At 35.9% G+C, this 20661-nt stretch overlaps 1 protein-coding gene across 1 annotated transcript; it reads left to right on the forward strand.

The window, feature by feature from the left end:
- Positions 1 to 1329: 1329 nt before the first annotated feature.
- On the forward strand, positions 1330 to 3422 carry LOC148770103 (uncharacterized). Its single transcript, XM_088818916.1, has 3 exons — positions 1330 to 2565; positions 2659 to 2901; positions 2982 to 3422. Exon 1 carries the CDS (start codon positions 1361 to 1363, stop codon positions 2426 to 2428), a length of 1068 nt encoding a protein of 355 aa, XP_088675042.1. The 5' UTR covers positions 1330 to 1360; the 3' UTR covers positions 2429 to 2565; positions 2659 to 2901; positions 2982 to 3422.
- Positions 3423 to 20661: the final 17239 nt, after the last annotated feature.

Genomic DNA, 20661 nt, shown 5'->3' on the forward strand with positions numbered 1-20661 from the left:
TTAGATGATGTTTCCATAGCATGGTTAGTGAGTGTGCATGAAGGCCTAGATCATTTGACATTGTACACTTAAGATACTGGTATAGAGCCACTACTTGCAGTTGATAGGGATGGGAATATATTAAGGGAAGAAGTGGAAATATTGTATTTGCAGCAAGGGGATGAAGAAGTACACTCTTCTGAAGCACCATTTGAAGAACCACTAAATGATGAACTAAGAAATGAAGAACCAAATGTTGAAGATCAAGAAGCTGAAGAACCAAGTGTTGGAAATCAAGCAGCTGCAGAACCAACTGTTGAACATCAAGAAGCTGCAGAACCAACTGTTGAAAATCAAGCAGATGAAGAAGCAAATGTTGAAAATCAAGCAGATGAAGAAGCAAATGTTGATTCTGAGGATGATGATTCTGCAGATGATGACTACCTGCAGCCTGAAGATGCTACTTCAGATGAAAATGATGTACATTCAGATGTTCCAAGTGAGGAGTTAGATGATATTGAGGGCTCCTCTGATGATGATATCTTTGTGGATAGACAGTTCACTAAGCAAGACCTATTGAGGAAGTTAAGAAGAATGGGGAAGAATGCTAGGAGACCAAGTAAAAGACTGCATAAATGTCCAATTGACCAATCTGAATCTCAGTGGTACATTGAAGCTGAAGATGATGATGCCGTTGATAACTTGGATGGTTGCAACAAATCTAAATGTCCAACATTCACTGAAGGGCAAAATATGAAGAACAGAGAGTTGGAAGTTTTGATGAAGTTTGGAAATATTGGTCTTTTCAGACAAGCCCTAACAGATTGGTTAGTCAGAAATGGTTATGAATTAGAGTATGTGAAAAATGAAAGGAAAATGGTGACAACAGAATGCAAAACTGAAGGCTGTAATTGGAGGATCCATGCCTCTGTTGTGCAGGGTGGTCCAACATTTCAGGTACTACTGTGTTTCAAACTTATAATAAGTATTTCTTATTGCTTTTACTTTTGGCATTATGGTGTTAATGTTTCTTTCATTGCAGATCAAGAGCATAACTGGAGAGCACACATGTTCAAAAAAAGGAGTTAACAAGCATGCAACTTCAAAATACATTGGACAGAGAATGGAACAAGCCATTAAAGACAATCCAGATGTCACTATTACCAATCTTGGAAATTATGTGATGAGGAAGGTGGGTATAGAAGCTGTCTATTGGAAGAGTTTTAGGGCAAAAAATGCTGCAATCAATAAAGTTAGAGGGCTGGATGCTGAAGAATACACTCAACTCTGGGATTACTGTGAGACTGTAAGAAACAAGAATCCAGGAGCTAACTTACTGCTCAGAAAGGTTTTATATTCAGACCCCCCTGTGTTTGAGAGGATGTACTTCAGCCTTCCTGCAATGAGAATGGGATTTCTATCAGGGTGTAGGCCATTAATTGGGCTTGATGGATGTTTTCTTAAAACGGTTCATGGTGGGCAGCTGTTGTGTGCTGTTGGGAGAGATGGGAATGACAACTTGTTTCCAATTGCCTTGGCTGTGGTTCCAGTGGAGAACAGAGAAGCTTGGACCTGGTTCTTGGGAGAGCTCCTTGATGAAATTGGAGGTGTTGAAGAAAGGAAGTGGACCTTCATTTCTGATAGGCAAAAAGGTCTTCTTGAAGCAATAAAGGACCTTGCCCCTGGATGTGCTCACAGATTTTGTGTGAGACACATTTATCAGAATTTCAAACAAAAGTGGCCTTCCTTGGAATTAAAAACAATGTTGTGGAGAGCTGCTTCAACAGGGAACAAGAATGAGTTTGAATCAAAAATGGTTGAGATAAGGAGATTGGACAAAGATGCAGCAGAGTACTTGAGAAAGATACCTGCTGAACATTGGGCCAGATCTTATTTTTCTACAAAATGCAGGTCTGATGTATTGGTCAACAATCTGTGTGAGTCCTTCAACAACTACATACTTGAAGCTAGGGAGAAGCCCATCATTAGTATGTTTGAATGGATAAAAACCAGATTGACAACTAGAATTCAGACAAAAAATGCTGGTATGGAGAAGTATGCAGGAACTATCTGCCCTAATATCTTGAGGAAGATCAATAAGTCCCAGCAACTTGCAAGAAACTGTTATCCAAGGTGGTGTGTAAATGAGGAGTTTGAGGTGGATGCAAATGGTGTGAGATATGTGGTGGACTTAGCTAAAAGAGAGTGTACATGTGGCATATTTCAATTAAATGGATATCCATGTCCTCATGCCTGGTCTTGCATTGCAGAAAGAAGATACAAAGTTGAGGATTTTGTGGACACATGTTATAGGAAGGAAAATTACTTGAAAGTGTATGCCTATATGATACATGCAGTCCCTGGACTCAGAGATTACTTGAAGACCACTTATGAGCCACTTCAGGCTCCAAAATACCAGAAAAAAAAAAAGGGAGACCAACCAGATTAAGAAGGAAAGCTCCAGATGAGATTCATAGGACCTCATACAGGAAGGGTTTGACACACACCTGTCAAAATTGCTTACAAAGAGGTCATAATAAGGGAACCTGCAAAAATCCTACAAATCCAAGGTCCAAACTTTATAAGGTAAATGTACATATCATTGATTTCCTTATTCAGTTCATTGATTTCCTTATTCAGAATAATACAAGTGCCAATATGGTTGCTTTATTGTGTTAGGGAAACTCACCAAGTGAAGAAGTGCAAACCTCTCAAAGTGCCCCTCCAAGTTCTAGTCAATAACCAGTTACTCCACATCCAACTGGACCTTCATCTGCTGCAAATGCTCCTCCAGGATCCCTTCCACCCCATCCAAGTGGTCCTCCTTCTGGTCCTTTAGGATATGTTCCAGTATCTGGCAGTGGTCCTCATTCTGTACCTCCAAGACCTGATCCAGCACATGCTTCTGCCCCTCCAGGAAGGGTTAGTCTTTCTTTTATTCTTTCCATTGTTTGAACTGGTCATATTGCCTAGTATTTGTAACTGTTTAATTGCAATTGTAGATATACCAAGGAAGAAGAAATGAGGCTTTACTAGGAAGAACCAAAAAATTCAAGAAACCAAGGCCAACAAATCAAGCACAAGCAAGTGTTCCACCTCCTACTGCAAAAACTGTTTCACCATCTACTTCAAATGCAACTTTTCAAGCTGGAAATTCAAGTCAAATTCATGTGCGCAAAAGAAAGCCTCAAATAGCAGAAGTCCTTCAGAATATTAGGAATGCTTCTAAGAAGAAGAGGCATTGGAAGCCTTGATCTGTTGTAAAATTCTTTTGGCTGTGTTTTGAAAGTTGAATGTTTTTTGAATCTGTAAAAGTCCTTTTGAATTGGTGATCTTTTGATAAACTGTGATATAACTCTAGATGGTCTTTTGATGAACTTGTAACACCCTTTTGCTGGTCTTTGTATGACCTTTTGACTTTTTTCTGTTGATGAATTTGTCAGTAGATGAATTTGGATATATTTTGATGAAATTGTATGTTGGTTTGTTATTGTTGATTTCATTGGTTTGTTGTTAATTAATTGTTACAGGGAGGAATTTACTACATACTTATAACACAGGGGGGTTTATGCTAATTGTTTATAACATAGGGTTTCTTTTGCTTATTTATAATTATACAGGGGGGTCCATGTTAATTAGTAAGTACAAATTCTGGGAATACAACAACCAAAACCAAAAGAACTGCAACATCACAAATTCATAATAATACTTGAATAGATAACATCAAATTGTCATTACAACATCTGAAACTCCTAATAATACTTGAATAAGTAACATCAAATTGCCATTACAACATCTCAAATTCCTAATGATACTAGAGTAAATAACATCAAATTGTCAATATTAGACTGATAGCAATAACTTGAACAACTAATACTACATTACAACTTATCAAAATAGGGTCATTCATAACAACTTCAAATCTTCAGTAGCAACACCAAAACAATTACAAACAATGCTACGCATATAGCCCATGAAATTTTCAGCATAAATCGATCATTTTTATCAGTAGAAGCTTGTGGAATAATTTTGTCGGCTTCATCAAATTCATTGGGCAATGGTTGTTCCCAACTAGGATTTTCCCAGCTTGGATATTGTATGGCTCGAATTGGCTCACACCATTGAAAAAACGTGCAACGTCGAAAAACACAAGAATAATACAACCTTCCCCTTGATGGCTTCATTACAGTTTCAACCACCCTTATACATGATTTCATATGGCATCTACAAAATGGATTAGATGGATATCTCAAATCTAAGTGTGGCTGCCTATTCTGTGGCTCGCTTCTCCTCCTTGTCCCACTGCTTGAGGTTTGAGATGACATTTTGTAGAAGAACTTTCTGGGAATTGGGGGAATTTCGAACCCAATTGAAGAGAAGAAGAAATTTTGAGAAAAAAAACCCTAGAACTCAATGAATCGAGGGGGGCTGATATTTGGGAGAGAATATAGCAGCGTCGTTTTGTCATTCAAGGAGACTGAAGGGTTTTTATGTCTTTTCCTGTCCTAAAATGTCATAAAACGCACGCCCAGCTGCATGAACCGCGAGTGTATCCCACGATTCGCTCGTAGGGCCCTTATTGTCATTCACTTCCTTTCATAGGGAGGTATTTGCTAATTTTTTTATCAGAGGGGTTTTTTTGACAATTAGACATTTCATAGGGGAGCCGAGTGCAAATACCCCAAAATAAGTTTGTCCGTTGATGTAAATAAGAGTAATATTAAAATAATTATTTTCATCTTTCACTAATATATTAGTTCAATATAACTACAATATTAATTTAAAATCAAAATAAAATTTTCAATTCGAAAGTTGTAAAATATATTTTGACATGATTTTTTTACGATTGAATAGATTTTTACTACTCAAAATATATATTTTTATGTTAATTGTAAAAAATTCAAATGAATAAAAAAAAATAGACACGCAAAGTTTAAATAGGAAACAAATGAATTATTATAAAATTTTAATTATTAAAAAAAATCACTTTACCTAGCATAATCATTTGACGTTGAAAAAAAAAACACATCTTAAGAACCATAAATGTATTAACTAAATAAGTTTGGATGAAATTTGACCATGGACACGTGTTGGTCAAACAATGGAGTCCGCTAATCTCTAGTTAACGGAGCATCCGTTTTTAATTTTATCTCATCATTTATATGTCAGATAAGTTTCTCATATCACCATTTTTTTCACAAAGTCCAAAAAAATAACTTAATTACTATTTGAAGTGTCGTAAATACATCATTATTATATAAATAAGATGTTTGTTAATAAAATTATATAATAATAAAGAATAACTTCAAATAATATGAAATGAAGATGAGGTGTCAGAGTCTAAATTTTATAGTTGGGTCAATTGTCAAAGAGGTTTTTAATGAACCAAGAAAATTAGCTGAAAGACAAAATCAAAAGTGGATTACTTGTGATATGAATTTTTTGAAATATGTATGAAGTTGTCACTAAGTTTTAGGGAATTACATGAACTTTCTAGAACTGTATATCCTTACATTTTTAGAAGATGGTACAACTTTCATGTGTCCCCGTATGATTCAATTAATCCTCATCATCCATTAGGGAGGCGAGAAGTATAAATAACAATAGGATTTTATTTGTAAACCAAGCAACCAACGTGTGTAGACATTTAATTTGGCTGAGAGGTCGACATAGCCATGGTATTGGTAGAGAAATAGTTAGAGAAATTAATGAAGTTTGAGTAGAATATTTAGTTCGTATAGAAAAATAAAAGAAGTTGTTATTTATAATTCTAAATAGAAAGGAAATGTATGCGTGAGGTGTCTCTTATTTCCTTTATTGTTCAAACTTTACTTATCTTTAAATCTCCATATATTATGGTTCAAAAAGGTTTTCAAAGTGCCGTGAGATAAGCATAATTTTATAAAATATTCCAACATCTAATATGTAATTTTTTTCCCTTGTTTCTATAACGATTTATTATATAATGTACTCATAATAATTATTATAACTTTGTCGAAAACTATCACGTTATTTTGGATTAATGATAATTGATAAAATAGGCGTAAAAGTTAGTGTTTCAAATTATTCAATGGGTGTAAATTGAGTGTATTGAATATCATAATCTAATATGTACTCAGTTTTTGTTAGAAAATGAAAAAAAAACGAATAAAAGAAACTCGGAACTTTCAGAATTCGGGATAAAAATATTGTTCCAGAATACAAAATATTAGGATCGAATCAGCGCAATTCAAAAATCCCATTTCCATTTAACATTCATTTTAATTAACGATCTCATACTTAATTTGTTGGAAAATTAGGTGTATACTCAATTTAATAAAATATGTAAGTGAGTTCCGTTTATCGAAAAATGGAAATTGAATATAAATTCATATTCATAATCTACGTTTCGAGTAGATGAATCTAATATAGTTATTTTCTCAAAACCAATTTGTATGAATGAGAAATTAATGCATTAAGATAGACACTTAAATACGATTTATTTATGGGAAATGATAATGTGAAAAATCACTATCTCACATTGGAAAAGAATCTTCATGAGAACACTTTAAATAGTGGAAAGTGGATATCTACTAGTATAATTAATATCAAGTGTGAGCTTAAGTATAAAGCCACATGCGCGACATCGCCACTTGTGTAACATGCGTCTTGCGTGCTGTGTTTTGTGGGAATAATTAATTAATCCGAAAAGGTGGATATCTAAGTTGAATTGGTGCATCTTTTATTTTTTGTTCGTTATAGTTCGAATTTCGTTGTGCTGCAAAAATTGAAAGTCGTTGTATCTTGGGAACAATTGGCTAAGAACGTAAGCACATATACGGGTCAATCTTGTCTTACGGAGAAAGAATCTAATTATTCGTTGTGCTGCAAAAATTGAAATCCTTAAGTCATTGTATCTTGGGGACAATTGGCTAAGAACGGGTCAATCTTGTCTTACAGAGAAAGAATCTAATTAGTGCCTCGACTTCGTTTCCGTTCTAAATTTATGTCCAAGTATTCATTTAGAAATATACCTCACAAATAACACAATTTAGTACGGACCTAGACATGACCATGGTTCGGTTCGGTTCCGATCCGATTCCAAACCGCCGGTTCCGGTTCCAGCTTTGGAGGAACCGGGATCGAACCGTACTTATACGGTTTGAAAACCGTCGGTTCCAGTTCTAACCGCTAGTTCGATTGGTTCTGAATAATTTTTTTTTTATTTATTGTTATTTTTTTTTTGAATAAAATACTTGAAATTTTTTAAACATTTGCAAAACAAATTTGAAAAAATTATTATAGACACTTGAAAAAATATTTATTCTTGAAGTCAAATTTTAAAAATACTTAAAAAAAATGTTTTTTTACTTTTAATTTTTTTAAGGAATTAGTTGTAGTTTCAAAACGAAAAAGAAAGAATTTAAAAGGGCTTGCATTTAATTTTTAAAGTTTACAATTAAACTTTAAACTTAGAAATTATGTTGACTATGTATCTTTTTTTTAACAAAAGGAATCAAAGACACTTTGTTCTTACTTACCTTTCGGCTTCTAACGCGTCGATGTCTACAAATTTATCATTGTCTTTCGTCTCCTTTTGTCCTTGTACACAATACTCGGCCCTTGTCCAATCGTCCAAAAGTACTTGAGCTTCCAAATTATGCGCATGTGATAATAATCTTCTTTCATCCAAGATGTTGCTACCCACACTAAAGGCTTGTTCTACGGCAACAGTATTAACCAGAGAAGATAGAACGTCCTTGGCGATAAGTGTCAATATTGGGAATTTGGTCGTTTTGGTCGACCACCATTGTAGCAAATCCAAGTGAGCGGGATGTATATCATACTCAAAATTTGAGAACATGTTAAATACATCTCGAGTTCCCGAGTGGAACTTGAGGCGGAAGAGCTTCGTGCGCTCCATTAATAAACGTTGTGCAAAGGAAAAGTTCGAATAACTAGAACTCGAAGAAGGAGTAGATCTATTTGGAAGTCTACTACCGTATTTTAAGTTGCATTCTTCGTATAATTTAACCAAAGCAAACTTACCATTTCGAAGGACGTTCACAATCGAAGTGACATTGTTCTCAACATCATCATCATTCGGTCTTAATGCTCCATAATATATACCCAATAATGTTTCAAAAAATTCTACTACATCTAGGATCTATAAATAAGGGCAACTAAATAAAGTTTGAGAATCTTCTAATAATATTTCCTCCCACTTTTCTTACATAGGTTTAATCAGATCATCCAATTCAAAAATATCCGAGGAATCCTTAAATGCACCGGCAACATTAACAAAATGCAAAAGTACTAAATGAGAATTCGGATAATAAACACCGGATAATTCCTAGGTAGAAGCATTAAAAACTCGTAAAAGGTTAAAAATCTTTAGACAAGCATCGCATTGGCAAGGCAAAAGTGTAAAAGAATGATAGGCAATCTCATTAAAAAAATGCATAACATTTATTTGTACTCATAAGCTTGTAGTAACAATTAAAAAAACGAATTCCAACAGGTTGTGAGATCTTTTGAAAAAAAATCGGACGTTTCCCATCATTTTTACAAAACAAGAGGGATTTCTCCATAAATACTTTATCATTTTTTAAATTGGTGCAAGTTGAGTTGCAAGAATTTTCAATCCATCTTCAACACATTAGTTTAAAACATGACAAATACATCTAACATGCACAAACTTACCATTAAATATCGGTCTATTTACCTTTCTCAATAATTTTAAACTAGCGGTATTTCGCACTAGCATTATCAAATGAAATTGAAAAAAAATTATCAATTACATTATACTCTCCTAAAATGATATGGAGTAAATGGCAAATATTTTGTGCGATATGACTAGTTTCGGTAAAAATTCTATATGCAATTACTCTTTCGTAAAAAGTTAAAGAATCATCAATCCAATGTGCCGCAACAACCATGTATGAATTTTATATATATATATATATATATATATATATATATATATATATATATATATATATATATATATATATATATATATATATATATATATATAATGAGGAATAGTTAGTGGTTTTCTTTCCTTTTTTGTGCTTACAAAAATATCCTTTTGATATGCAAGATTTGAGGGGCAACAAAGTAATATTGATTGGTCAATAACTGATGTTTAACCTTTTTATTTCATTGAACAAAAAAGTACGTACACTATTCCATTAATTGCAATGTATATTAGTATTTAATGATTAATATATATTTCCTTCGTTTGCAATATATATTAGTATTTAATGATTAATATATATTTCCTCCGTTCCACAATATCTGTCACTTTTGGAATTTTTTTTTTCATATTATTTGTCACTTTACATTTCCAACACTGCATTGATTGCTTAATTTTCAGTTTATACCTTTATTAACTCTTTATAATAGTTTTTTTTAATTCATTTCTCTCTTTTATTAATTATAAGATAAGGTTATTTTAGTCAAAAAGCATACATATTTTCTTAAAATTAAGACACATTTAATGAAATCATTAATTCGTGTGTAAAGCTAAAAACGACTATTAAAAAGGAGCGGAGGGAGTAATTAGTATTACACTCAACTAAGTTACGTTACTTGATAGTTGTGCAATTGAAAAAGAAAATGAAAAGAAATTAGATCTTTCAAAGAACTCAAAAGGCATACGGAAGAGCATATTGTATATACTCATGATAGAGAAAAAACAATTCCATTGAAAGGTGGACTATCTCCAAAGACTATGCGGAAATACTTTGGCTAATGAAATCTAGGGGCTTGTGAATGAAACAGTCGAATAACAATGAAAGAACCATGAGGTTTTTGTACAAAGATTTTTTATGATACTAATAATGAGCGTGCTGAAATTTTTAGACTTAATCTTGAAACGAAACGAAACATGGAGTTTCTTGGATAGCCATGATGTTGATGTTTCTTCTTATGCAATTGTTGAATATTGTAGATTGGGTTAAGAAAAGTAAATGAGACTTATTAGCAACTGCAATCAAAAAAAAAAACTTGCAATAGAACAAGTTCATCAGGACATGAGAATATGATTACCATTATTGTGTGACTGCCAATGGCTTCAAAACTTACACTCTTGGAAATTACCAGGTATCCTTTTATTTTTTTCACATTAATTGACAACATGCATTACAAAACTTCTTATATGGATCTTAAAAGCAGTGTCATTTCTTCAAATATCCCCTTCTTGGAGATTATCAAGACAGTCAATGGAATATATAATTGTATTGATGATGGACTCGAGATGGTTGTGGGAATGTGGCAACTTTTGATTTCACCACGTAGGGACTTTTTTTATATTTTGGGATGCTTGTATTACGGATAATTATACTTTTTAGTCCATATACTTGCAACCTAAAATCATTTTAGTCCTCAAACTAACCACTTTTTGACATTTTTGATTCGACCGTCAATTTCCCAGTTAACTTGGATGGAATTGTCACGTATTCAACACGTGAACTTTGTGTGGCAGTTAAAATTGAGTTGGAATACACACACACATACACACACAGTCCATTTGGCAGTCTAAACACTAAGGTAGAGTGACACCTCATCCTCTCATGCCCATTTGTATCCCCAAATCCTTAATTCTCCATAATTCCTTATAAACAAAAACCCTACCCCCAAAATCCCCTTTTGAATCCTCCAACTGAGGTGAAATAAGGAAAGTAGAATAGCCCAACCCTAATTTCAAATGATTTGGAACGTTTGTGGAGTTGGAAAGTCACAATCGCACTACAACGATCTTTGATTTTGGTAACTTTTTTTATGTTTGATTTTGTGACAAACAAATAGCATGATCTTTCATAGTCTGCTAACAATTATTTTTCAAAGTCAACCCTAATTTCAAATGATTCGGAACGTTTGTGGAGTTGGGTAGTCACAGTCGCACTATAATGATCTTTGATTTTGGTAATTTTTTTCCATGATTGGTTTTGTGACAAACAAATAACACGATCTTTCATCTCAATATATGCTACAATTTTTCAAAATCAATTATAAAAATTTTGAAGTCGTATATATTTTTCCAATGTCAACTATAAAAAAATAGTCTTCAACTAGAATTTATTCATCAATTAACTAAAGCTTATATTTTGTATTTGCTGAAAATTTAAAATGAGTAAGAATATGAACAAAGGCTACCTCTAGTTTGGGTAGACACTTTTCTTATTATTTGTTGATTGAAATTCTGATTATATGGAGTCTCTATATATAGAGAACTTACGTAATATCAAAAGACATTCTCGAGAAAACAAAGAGATATTCAAAGATAATAAATATCCAATTTTTCAAGATATAGAAAATATGAAATTTGTAGTTTCTAGAAAATATAATTCCAAGGCATTAATTTTATCACTCCCCCTTAATGGCTTGCGTAACTCCGACCAGCTCACGAAAAAACTCGAACTTGTCTCTAGGAAGAGCTTTGGAGAAAATGTCAGTAACTTGTTCTTCGGACTTGCAACACTTGACTTGAATTTCACGATCTTCAATGCTTCTCTTATAAAGTGATGCTTGATTGCAATGTGCTTCGTTCGACTACGATAGATGGGATTTTTTGCCATTGCAGTAGCTGACTTGTTGTCACATAAGAGAGTTGTAGCTCATTTTTGCTTCAACCAAATATCTTCCAAAATCCTCCTTAGCCACGATGCTTGAGAGGTTGCCAAAGATGCCGATATATACTTGGCTTCGGCCGATGATTGTGCCACCCTTTGTTACTTCTTTGATGCCCAAGAAAATATTCCCGAACCAAGAGAAAAAGCATAGCCCGATGTGCTTCTCATATCATAAACACATCTAGCCCAATCACTATTACAAAACCCAAGCAAGATTGCTTCAACACCCCTTTCATATAAAATATCAAAATCAAGAGTACCTAGGATGTATCGTAGCACTCTTTTTTGCAGCCCCAAAGTGATTTTAACTTGGCTTGTGCATGAATCTTGACAACATGCTTGTAGCGTACATGATGTCCGGCCTTGTTGCGGTCAAGTACAACAAGCTTCCAACTAAACTTCGATAAATCGAAACATCCACTTCCTTGCTTCCATTTTCTTTCTTCAACTTTTCATTTATGATTAAAGGTGTAGCCACCGATTTGCAAACTCCCATTTTGAATTTTTCAAGGAGAGTTTTGGCAAATTTCTTTTGATAAATAAGAATGCCATCTTTGTTTTGACAAATCTCAATACCCTAGAAATAATGCAAGAGACCCATATCACTCATTTCATATTTTTGCATCATGTCTCTTTTAAAACTTTCAATCATTTCACCATTGTTTCCGGTGAACATCAAATCATCAACATAAAGTGAAGCAATAAGAGTATCGGTAGTACCTTGTGACTTCACATATAAGGTTGGTTCGCTTTTGCTCATTTGAAAGCCCTTCTTGAGAAAATAAGAATCAATTTCGCTATACCATGCTCGAGGTGCTTGTTTTAGCCCGTATAGTGCCTTCTTCAACTTGTACACTTTGCTTTCTTCTCCTATGATGACAAAGCCTTGTGGTTGCTTGACATACACATCTTCCTCCAATTTTCCATTCAAAAAAAGCCGATTTAACATCCAAGTTGATATAAAAACCAACCCTTTTGAGCGGCTAATGCAATAAAGTGTCCGAATCGTATCCAATCGAGCCACCGGTGCAAACGTCTCCTGAAAATCAATCCCGGGCTGTTGAGAATACTCTTTTGCTACGAGCCTTACTTTGTTTCTTTGAACCGAACCATCAGGATTAAGCTTCGTTTTGAAAATCCACTTCACCCCAATTACATCTTTGTCTTGAGGTCTTTTCACCAAATCCCAAGTTTTATTTTTCTCGATAACTTGGATTTCTTCCTCCATGGCTTTCTTCCATGCTTCCTCCTTTATTGCTGCTTCGAAATTTTTCGGTTCAGCAATGCAAAAATTGCATCTAGCATAAATATCGTTCAAGCTTCTCATTTTTCTTGGAGTTGAACTTGGAGATGAAAATTTTGAACTTGACGGAGAAGAAGAATTTGAGCTTGATGGAGAGGATGGTGGACTTGTAGTTGGAGGAACCTCCCCCGGAATCTCATCTTCAACTTCATCTTCTTGATTTTCTTTCTCTTCTTCAAAAGAGTAAGATTGAACCTGTACATCCTTTTCTTTCCAGTCATAAGCCATCTTTTCATTGAATAAGACATCTCGTAAAATAATGACTTTGTTTTTCAACAAATGAAATAGTCCGTATCCCTTTTGATGATTTAATTGAGAATGTTCTCTTTGGTTCTTTAAGAACTCTTTGAACATATCGGTGGATTCCGTTTGTTCACCCCGACTTATCAATCGATCTTTCACAATCGATTGTGGCGTCTTCACATACAAGGTTCTTGCCTCTTTATAGGCAACGGGTCGCGGTTCCACGCCTTTGAATCCTTCTTTGGACGGTCCATGATTTGATATCCGAAGTATTGATATTGGGTCTCGTCACATGGTTGACGTGGTTTGTATCATTTGATACTCAGAGTCATCTTCCTAAGAAGGTTTCGCCTATCCCTTATCTTTATTGTTGAGTCAGTCTATTTTTTTTTCGTGTCTTTGCTTTGTTTTTTCATTTCGTGTCTATTGTTATTGAGTCTTGTAGTCTTCTGTTTTGGTATTAGGTTTTCTCTAGAATCCATAAGAGAAAAAAAACAAAAAAAAAAGGATCAAATTCGAATTTTTTTAAGGAAAGTTTCCTTAATGTTAGAGTTTGAGAGGATTTGGGCACTACAATTAAGTTGGGAAGAATAGATCTTAGTTTTCATTTTTTGGTAACTTTGTGTTAGGTACAAGTTCTTTCCAAAACAGCCATGGATCCAAGAAAGTAAAAAACAACTGAAAATGGGAATTAAAATATATTGATAAAAAAGAACGGCTCAGTTCCCTTTTCCAGTGTTTATCCAATTTATCCAAGGTCTGGTGGTAACACCAGCTGAAAACAAGCACCAAGATACAGCCACTGATCGGAACCCTAGATCTGACCCCAAACCTCACTCCGAGTTGACTCACCAACACATGCACAGTCAACTTGGTGATAACTCACCCTCTCCACTCAGCACAAACCCAGTTTTCTGCACACACAACACCAAAACCCTCACGGAAGAGGATTAAGGTCAGAATGAAACGGTTTGAATCAGAGGTGAATCACACCTGTCTCTCTCTCTCACTGCAGTATAAATACACACAGTTTCAACGGTCTTCAGCATTAAATGTGCTGCGACGGTAAGGACACCCATTGTCCGGCAAGGCCTGCGAAGGTGTTGCCGGAAAACGACAAGGGGTGACGAAATACTGTAGAGAGAGAAGGGAACAGGAGAAGAGAGAGGGAACGGCGCAGCAGAGGAATGCTGCTAGGGTTGAGAGTGGTAAGAGGAAAGGGGGGAATGGAGGGCTCAGATTGAAGCCCTAGAACAGACGGTTCAGATCTTGGGATGACTGGATCAGTGGGCTTAAGTAATTTTGGGCCCGATTTCACAAGTTGGGCTTTTGAATTATTAAGATATTGGCCCAGATCACAACAGATCATTTTATTGGGCTCAATACTTAACAATTCTCCACCTGAGACCAAAAAAAGGATTAGTATGAAAACACACTTAATGGACTGGGATCATCGTTGCCGTAGCTATGAATCTTAAACACTAATCACACAGATTGTAGTAGAAGATTCATAAAGTATTTTTTCCACAAATGAGGTAATCACCAAGATAAAACCAACATTTAACATCACACAGAAGTTAAACAAAAATTAACACAAGCAATCACATAGAAAACATTAACAGACTTGCACACAGCAAGCAGACAAACACATGTCTGTATCAATCATGTTTTGAGACAATGTTCAAGGTTCTCAAACATGATCTCAACTTTTCCACAGGTAGGCACTTAGTGCCCATGTCAGCAGGGTTGAATTCAGAAGGAATTTTCTCCAGGTCTATCTCACCTCTTTCCACCACTTTCCGGATGAAGTGGTATTTGATCTCAATGTGTTTTGTTCTGTCATGGAAGACAGGGTTCTTGCACAATTGTACACCTGATTGGCTGTCAGAGAAAACCACAACTTTACCTTTCAAGAAGCCAATTTCTGAGAGCAGCCCTTTCAACCAGAGAGATTCTTTTATAGCCTCTGTAGCTGCAATGTATTCAGCCTCAGTGGTAGAAAGGGCTACAATATTCTGAAGTTGAGATTTCCAACAAATACAAGAACCACACAAAGTAAACACATAAGATGTGGTGGACTTTCTATTATCTCTGTTGTTAGCATAATTAGAATCCACATAACCACATAAGACAATTCCTTTTTCACACTTAGAAAATTCAATCCCTGTTCTAACAGACCCTCTTAGATATCTCATTAACCACTTTACAGCCTCCCAATGAGGCATGCCAGGATTAGCCATATATCTACTCAAACAACTCACAGCATATGCAATGTCAGGTCTTGTACTTACCATTAAATACATTATAGAACCAATTGCATTTGCATAAGGAACAGATTTCATATCACAAATTTCAGGTTCAGTCTTTGGGGACTGTTCCTTACTTAGCAAGAAATGAGCAGCTAAAGGCACAGACACAGACTTGGCATTTTTCATGGCTAAGATTTTTTCAACATAAGCAGATTGGTTCAAAAACAAAGAACAATCTTTTCTGTTCCTAATTATGTCCATACCCAGAATTCTCTTTGAATCACCAAGAAATTTCATGTCAAAGTTTTCACTTAAGCACTTTTTCACATGATCAATGGCCTTTAGACAGGGGCTAGCAATAAGCATATCATCAACATAGATCAGCAGGAACACAGGGGATTGACAATCATCTTTGAAATACAAGCAAGGATCAAATTCACTTCTTTTAAATTTCAAAGAAAGCATGCAAGAGTCAAATTTTTTGTTCCACTGCCTAGGAGACTGCTTAAGGCCATAAAGAGATTTCTTTAACAAACACACATAATCAGGTTTAACAGAATCAACAAAGCCTTCAGGTTGAGACATGAAAATTTGCTTATCAAGATCACCATGCAGAAAAGCAGTTTTAACATCCATTTGCTTAAGCTCCCAATCAAAGTGAGCAACTAAGGCAAGTAAAATTCTGACAGTGGTGAATTTAACAACAGGAGCAAAAATTTCAGTGTAGTCTATACCTTCTCTTTGTGTAAAACCTTTAGCTACAAGCCTAGCTTTATATCTAACAGAGTCAGATTCATGCTTAATTTTAAAAAACCATTTACATTCAATCAAAGAGCACTTAGCAGGTTTTGGGACAAGAGTCCAAGTATGATTGACATGCAATGAGTTAATTTCCTCTTTCATAGCAGAAAGCCACATAGCAGATTCTGAAGAATTTAAAGCATCTTTGTAGCACTTAGGTTCATTCCCATCTAAAGCATCAAACACATTGAACACAAAAGATGCAAGCTGAAAATTATCAAGATGATGAGGTTTCCTAATTTCTCTTCTAGGTCTATCCCTAGCAAGCTGATAATCATGCAAATCATCAATATCAGGTAAATCAGACTCAACATTTTGATCAAACACATTTTCAGGCACAGGGGATGAATCATCATCATCAACAATATCAATTTCCTCACTCTCAAGAGGAGATTTCTCCACCTCAATTGGAGCAGAGGGGGGAACAATGAATGAAGGCACAGGTAAACAAGGATATTCATTCTCATTGAAAACAACATTTCTACTAATGATTGTTTTAAAACCATGTTCATTCTTTAGCCAACATCTATATCCTTTTACCCCTTCAGGATATCCAATAAAAACACATTTTAAGGACCTAGGTTCTAATTTATCAGTTTTATGGTGAACAAAAGCAGAACAGCCAAAAACTCTCAAATTAGACAAATCAGCTGGTTTCCCAGTCCACATAGTTTCAGGCAAATTTCCAGACAAAGGCACAGATGGAGATCTGTTAATCACATAAGCAGCTGTTAAGACAGCTTCACCCCAAAACACTTTAGGCAAACCAGATGCATGCAACATGGATCTAACCCTATCCATTAAAGTCCTATTCATTCTTTCAGCTATGCCATTCTGTTGAGGGGTATATGCAACAGTCCTATGTCTTCTAATGCCAAATTCAGCACACAAAGAATCAAATTCATGATTACAAAATTCAGTGCCATTATCAGTTCTAAGGGTTCTAAGTTTCTTGTTTGTTTGATTTTCAATAAAGGTTTTCCAAGATTTGAACTTATCAAAAACATCAGACTTTTGCACAAGTAAGAAAACAAACACTTTTCTTGAAAAATCATCAACAACAGACAAGAAATACTTGTTTCCACCAGGTGTGGAGACAGGTGCAGGACCCCAAACATCTGCATGAACATATTCAAGGATTTCTGTGCACTTAGAAGTATTAGGGAAAGGGGATTTAGGAAATTTCACTTTAGACTGTTTACCCATAACACAAGAATCACACAAAGGCATATCAACAACAATGTCATCACTCAGATACTTGTTTTTATGCAAGATTCCTAGTCCCTTACTACTGATGTGACCTAACCTTCTATGCCAAAGATTAGTCATGTCATGCTGGACTGAATTAACATGTGAAACAGATAATGCAGATGCAACATACATATTGTGCATTCTAACAGCTTTGAAAGAAATTAAACCATCATGCATAATATTCATAACCCCATCACCCCATGTACCCTTATACCCAGAATCCTCCAAGATAGCACAAGACATCAAATTGCTACTCAGCTTAGGAACATGTCTTACATTTTTCAATTTAAGCACATAACCAGATTGAAATTTCAGACAAACAGTTCATATGCCTAGCACATGTCTTTTACTGCTATCAGCCAAAGACACAGAGCCATTTTTTAATTCAACATAAGAAGAGAACATGCTTCTGTGGGGTGTCATATGATTTGAGCAAGCAGAATCCATTAACCAGTCATTATCAGTCAAAGATGCAGACACAGAATTCACAAAATCAAGATACTCATCATTAATCATAAACACATCACCCATGTTCTCAGCAACTTGGTTAGCCTGTTCATTATTAGACTTATTATCTTTCTTAGGTTCAGAACACCTATTAGCATAATGACCAGACTTGCCACAGTTGTAACACTTCCTATGTTTGAGCTTATTCTTACTCCCTACTTTACCCTTATCAGACTTTTGAAAATTTTGGTTACTGGAGGAAGAAGCCTTGTTTGAAAACTTGTTTTTAGGCTTGTTTTTCACAAAGTTAACATCACCCAAAGATTTGCTGTTTTTGGTGGTTTTCAAATCAAGTTCCTTACTCTTTAAACCATTTATCACAGTGTCTAGAGTCACTTTATCTCTGCCATACTTGATTGCAGATTTGACATCACTGTAAGAGTCTGGAATAGCATTTAGAAGAACAATGGGGGTATATTCATCAATATTTTTATCCCCAGTTAACTTAATATCTTGCACAAGTTTTGTAAAAACATCAAGATTTTCATCTATATCTTTGTGCAAGTCAAGTTTAAATCTAAAAAACTTTTCCAGTAAAAACATTTTTGAGGGTAAAGAGGTTTCAGTATAAAGCTCTTCTAACTTATCCCACAATTCCTTAGCAGTATCAAGCTTACCTATCTTTCTAATCACAGAATCAGATAAGTTCAGAATAATCAGGGAGTAAGCAAGTTCATCAAGATCATCTTTCATTTCCTTAGTGGTTTTATCATCATAAGTTTGAGTTATGGCCTTAAAACATTTTTTTTGCACTAAAACACCTTTCATTTTCTGTTTCCATATAGCAAAGTCACCCTTGCCATCAAAAGAAACCACAGGATAAGAATTCATTTTTTCACACAGAGGAAAAAGGAAAAAAAAAGAAACCAAAGAGGCACACAAGCTCACAAGCTGCACACAGACAGCAACAGGAAATGGAAACACACAAGCTGCACACAGACAGCAACAGAAAATGGAAACACACAAGCTGCACACAGACAGCAACAGAAATTAAAAGGGCCACACAGAGCTGCACACAGACAGCAACAAAGTAAACAAAGAGGAAAAAAACACACAAACGATGATCCCAGGGGGCCCAACAGAGAGCCAAGTGTTGCAGAAGGCAACCAAGTAACCAGTCGAGGACTGGGCTATCTCAGGCTACTCCCCTTCCCCAGATTCCTGCGACACTAAGCGGTCCGGACAAGGGAAGTTTGGAGTGGCGAATAGCCTGAGCTGGCCCAGAAAGCACCAAAGTAACCGGTCGTCGGCTGAGCTGTCTCAGACTACCCCCCTTCCCCAGATTCCTGCGACACTAAGCGGTCCGGACAAGGGAAGTTTGGAGTGGCGAATAGCCTGAGCTGGCCCAGATCACAGAGAACAGCGGAAGTAAGTTATGACCACACAAGGTCAACCACAGGTTTTCCAGGATTTTACCCAGAAGCAGAGTGAGTGAGTCACAGTAGTGAAATCCGTAGCACGAGTCTGCAAAGAACAAGTGTCCAACTGATGCTCTGATACCACTGTTAGGTACAAGTTCTTTCCAAAACAGCCATGGATCCAAGAAAGCAAAAACAACTGAAAATGGGAATTAAAATATATTGATAAAAAAGAACGGCTCAGTTCCCTTTTCCAGTGTTCATCCAATTTATCCAAGGTCTGGTGGTAACACCAACTGAAAACAAGCACCAAGATACAGCCACTGATCGGAACCCTAGATCTGACCCCAAACCTCACTCCGAGTTGACTCACCAACACATGCACAGTCAACTCGGTGATAACTCACCCTCTCCACTCAGCACAAACCCAGTTTTCTGCACACACAACACCAAAACCCTCACGGAAGAGGATTAAGGTCAGAAATGAAACGGTTTGAATCAGAGGTGAATCACACATGTCTCTCTCTCTCACTGCAGTATAAATACACACAGTTTCAACGGTCTTCAGCATTAAATGTGCTGCGACGGTAAGGACACCCATTGTCCGGCAAGGCCTGCGAAGGTGTTGCCGGAAAACGACAAGGGGTGACGAAATACTGTAGAGAGAGAAGGGAACAGGAGAAGAGAGAGGGAACGGCGCAGCAGAGGAATGCTGCTAGGGTTGAGAGTGGTAAGAGGAAAGGGGGGAATGGAGGGCTCAGATTGAAGCCCTAGAACAGACGGTTCAGATCTTGGGATGACTGGATCAGTGGGCTTAAGTAATTTTGGGCCCGATTTCACAAGTTGGGCTTTTGAATTATTAAGATATTGGCCCAGATCACAACAGATCATTTTATTGGGCTCAATACTTAACAATTTGAATATCTTATTTCCTATTCATTGGGATCTTGGAATATCTTGTTTCCTTACCTAATATTTTGTTTGTTTGGGCTGATATTTCGTGAGGGATACACGTAGGGGAGTGTGTGAGGATCTTCTGTTGTAGCATTATTATGTCACAAGATGAAACTTTTCATCAAATTTCTGCACTCAAACAACAACTTCGTCAAATGGTGAAGAAGGAGTTTGAAGAATTGCACTACAGGTTAGATACACTTGAGTGAATTAGTGGAAAACAAAAGCAACCACCAACCCCTAAGCCGAGAGGAGAACCATTTGAGAATTCCAATAAAGGTGCGTTTCTGAAAGGGGAAAGAAAAAGTGATGCTTGGGAAACATGTTTATCCAATTGCATACCGATATTGAATGAAGGCTCAATCTTACACCAAAGAGCTGTGAACAAGCAACGATGTTTT

The sequence above is a fragment of the Erythranthe guttata genome, chromosome 6, assembly GCF_056151865.1.
Source record: "Erythranthe guttata isolate IM_541 chromosome 6, IM_541, whole genome shotgun sequence".
NCBI classification, from domain to species: Eukaryota; Viridiplantae; Streptophyta; class Magnoliopsida; order Lamiales; family Phrymaceae; genus Erythranthe; species Erythranthe guttata.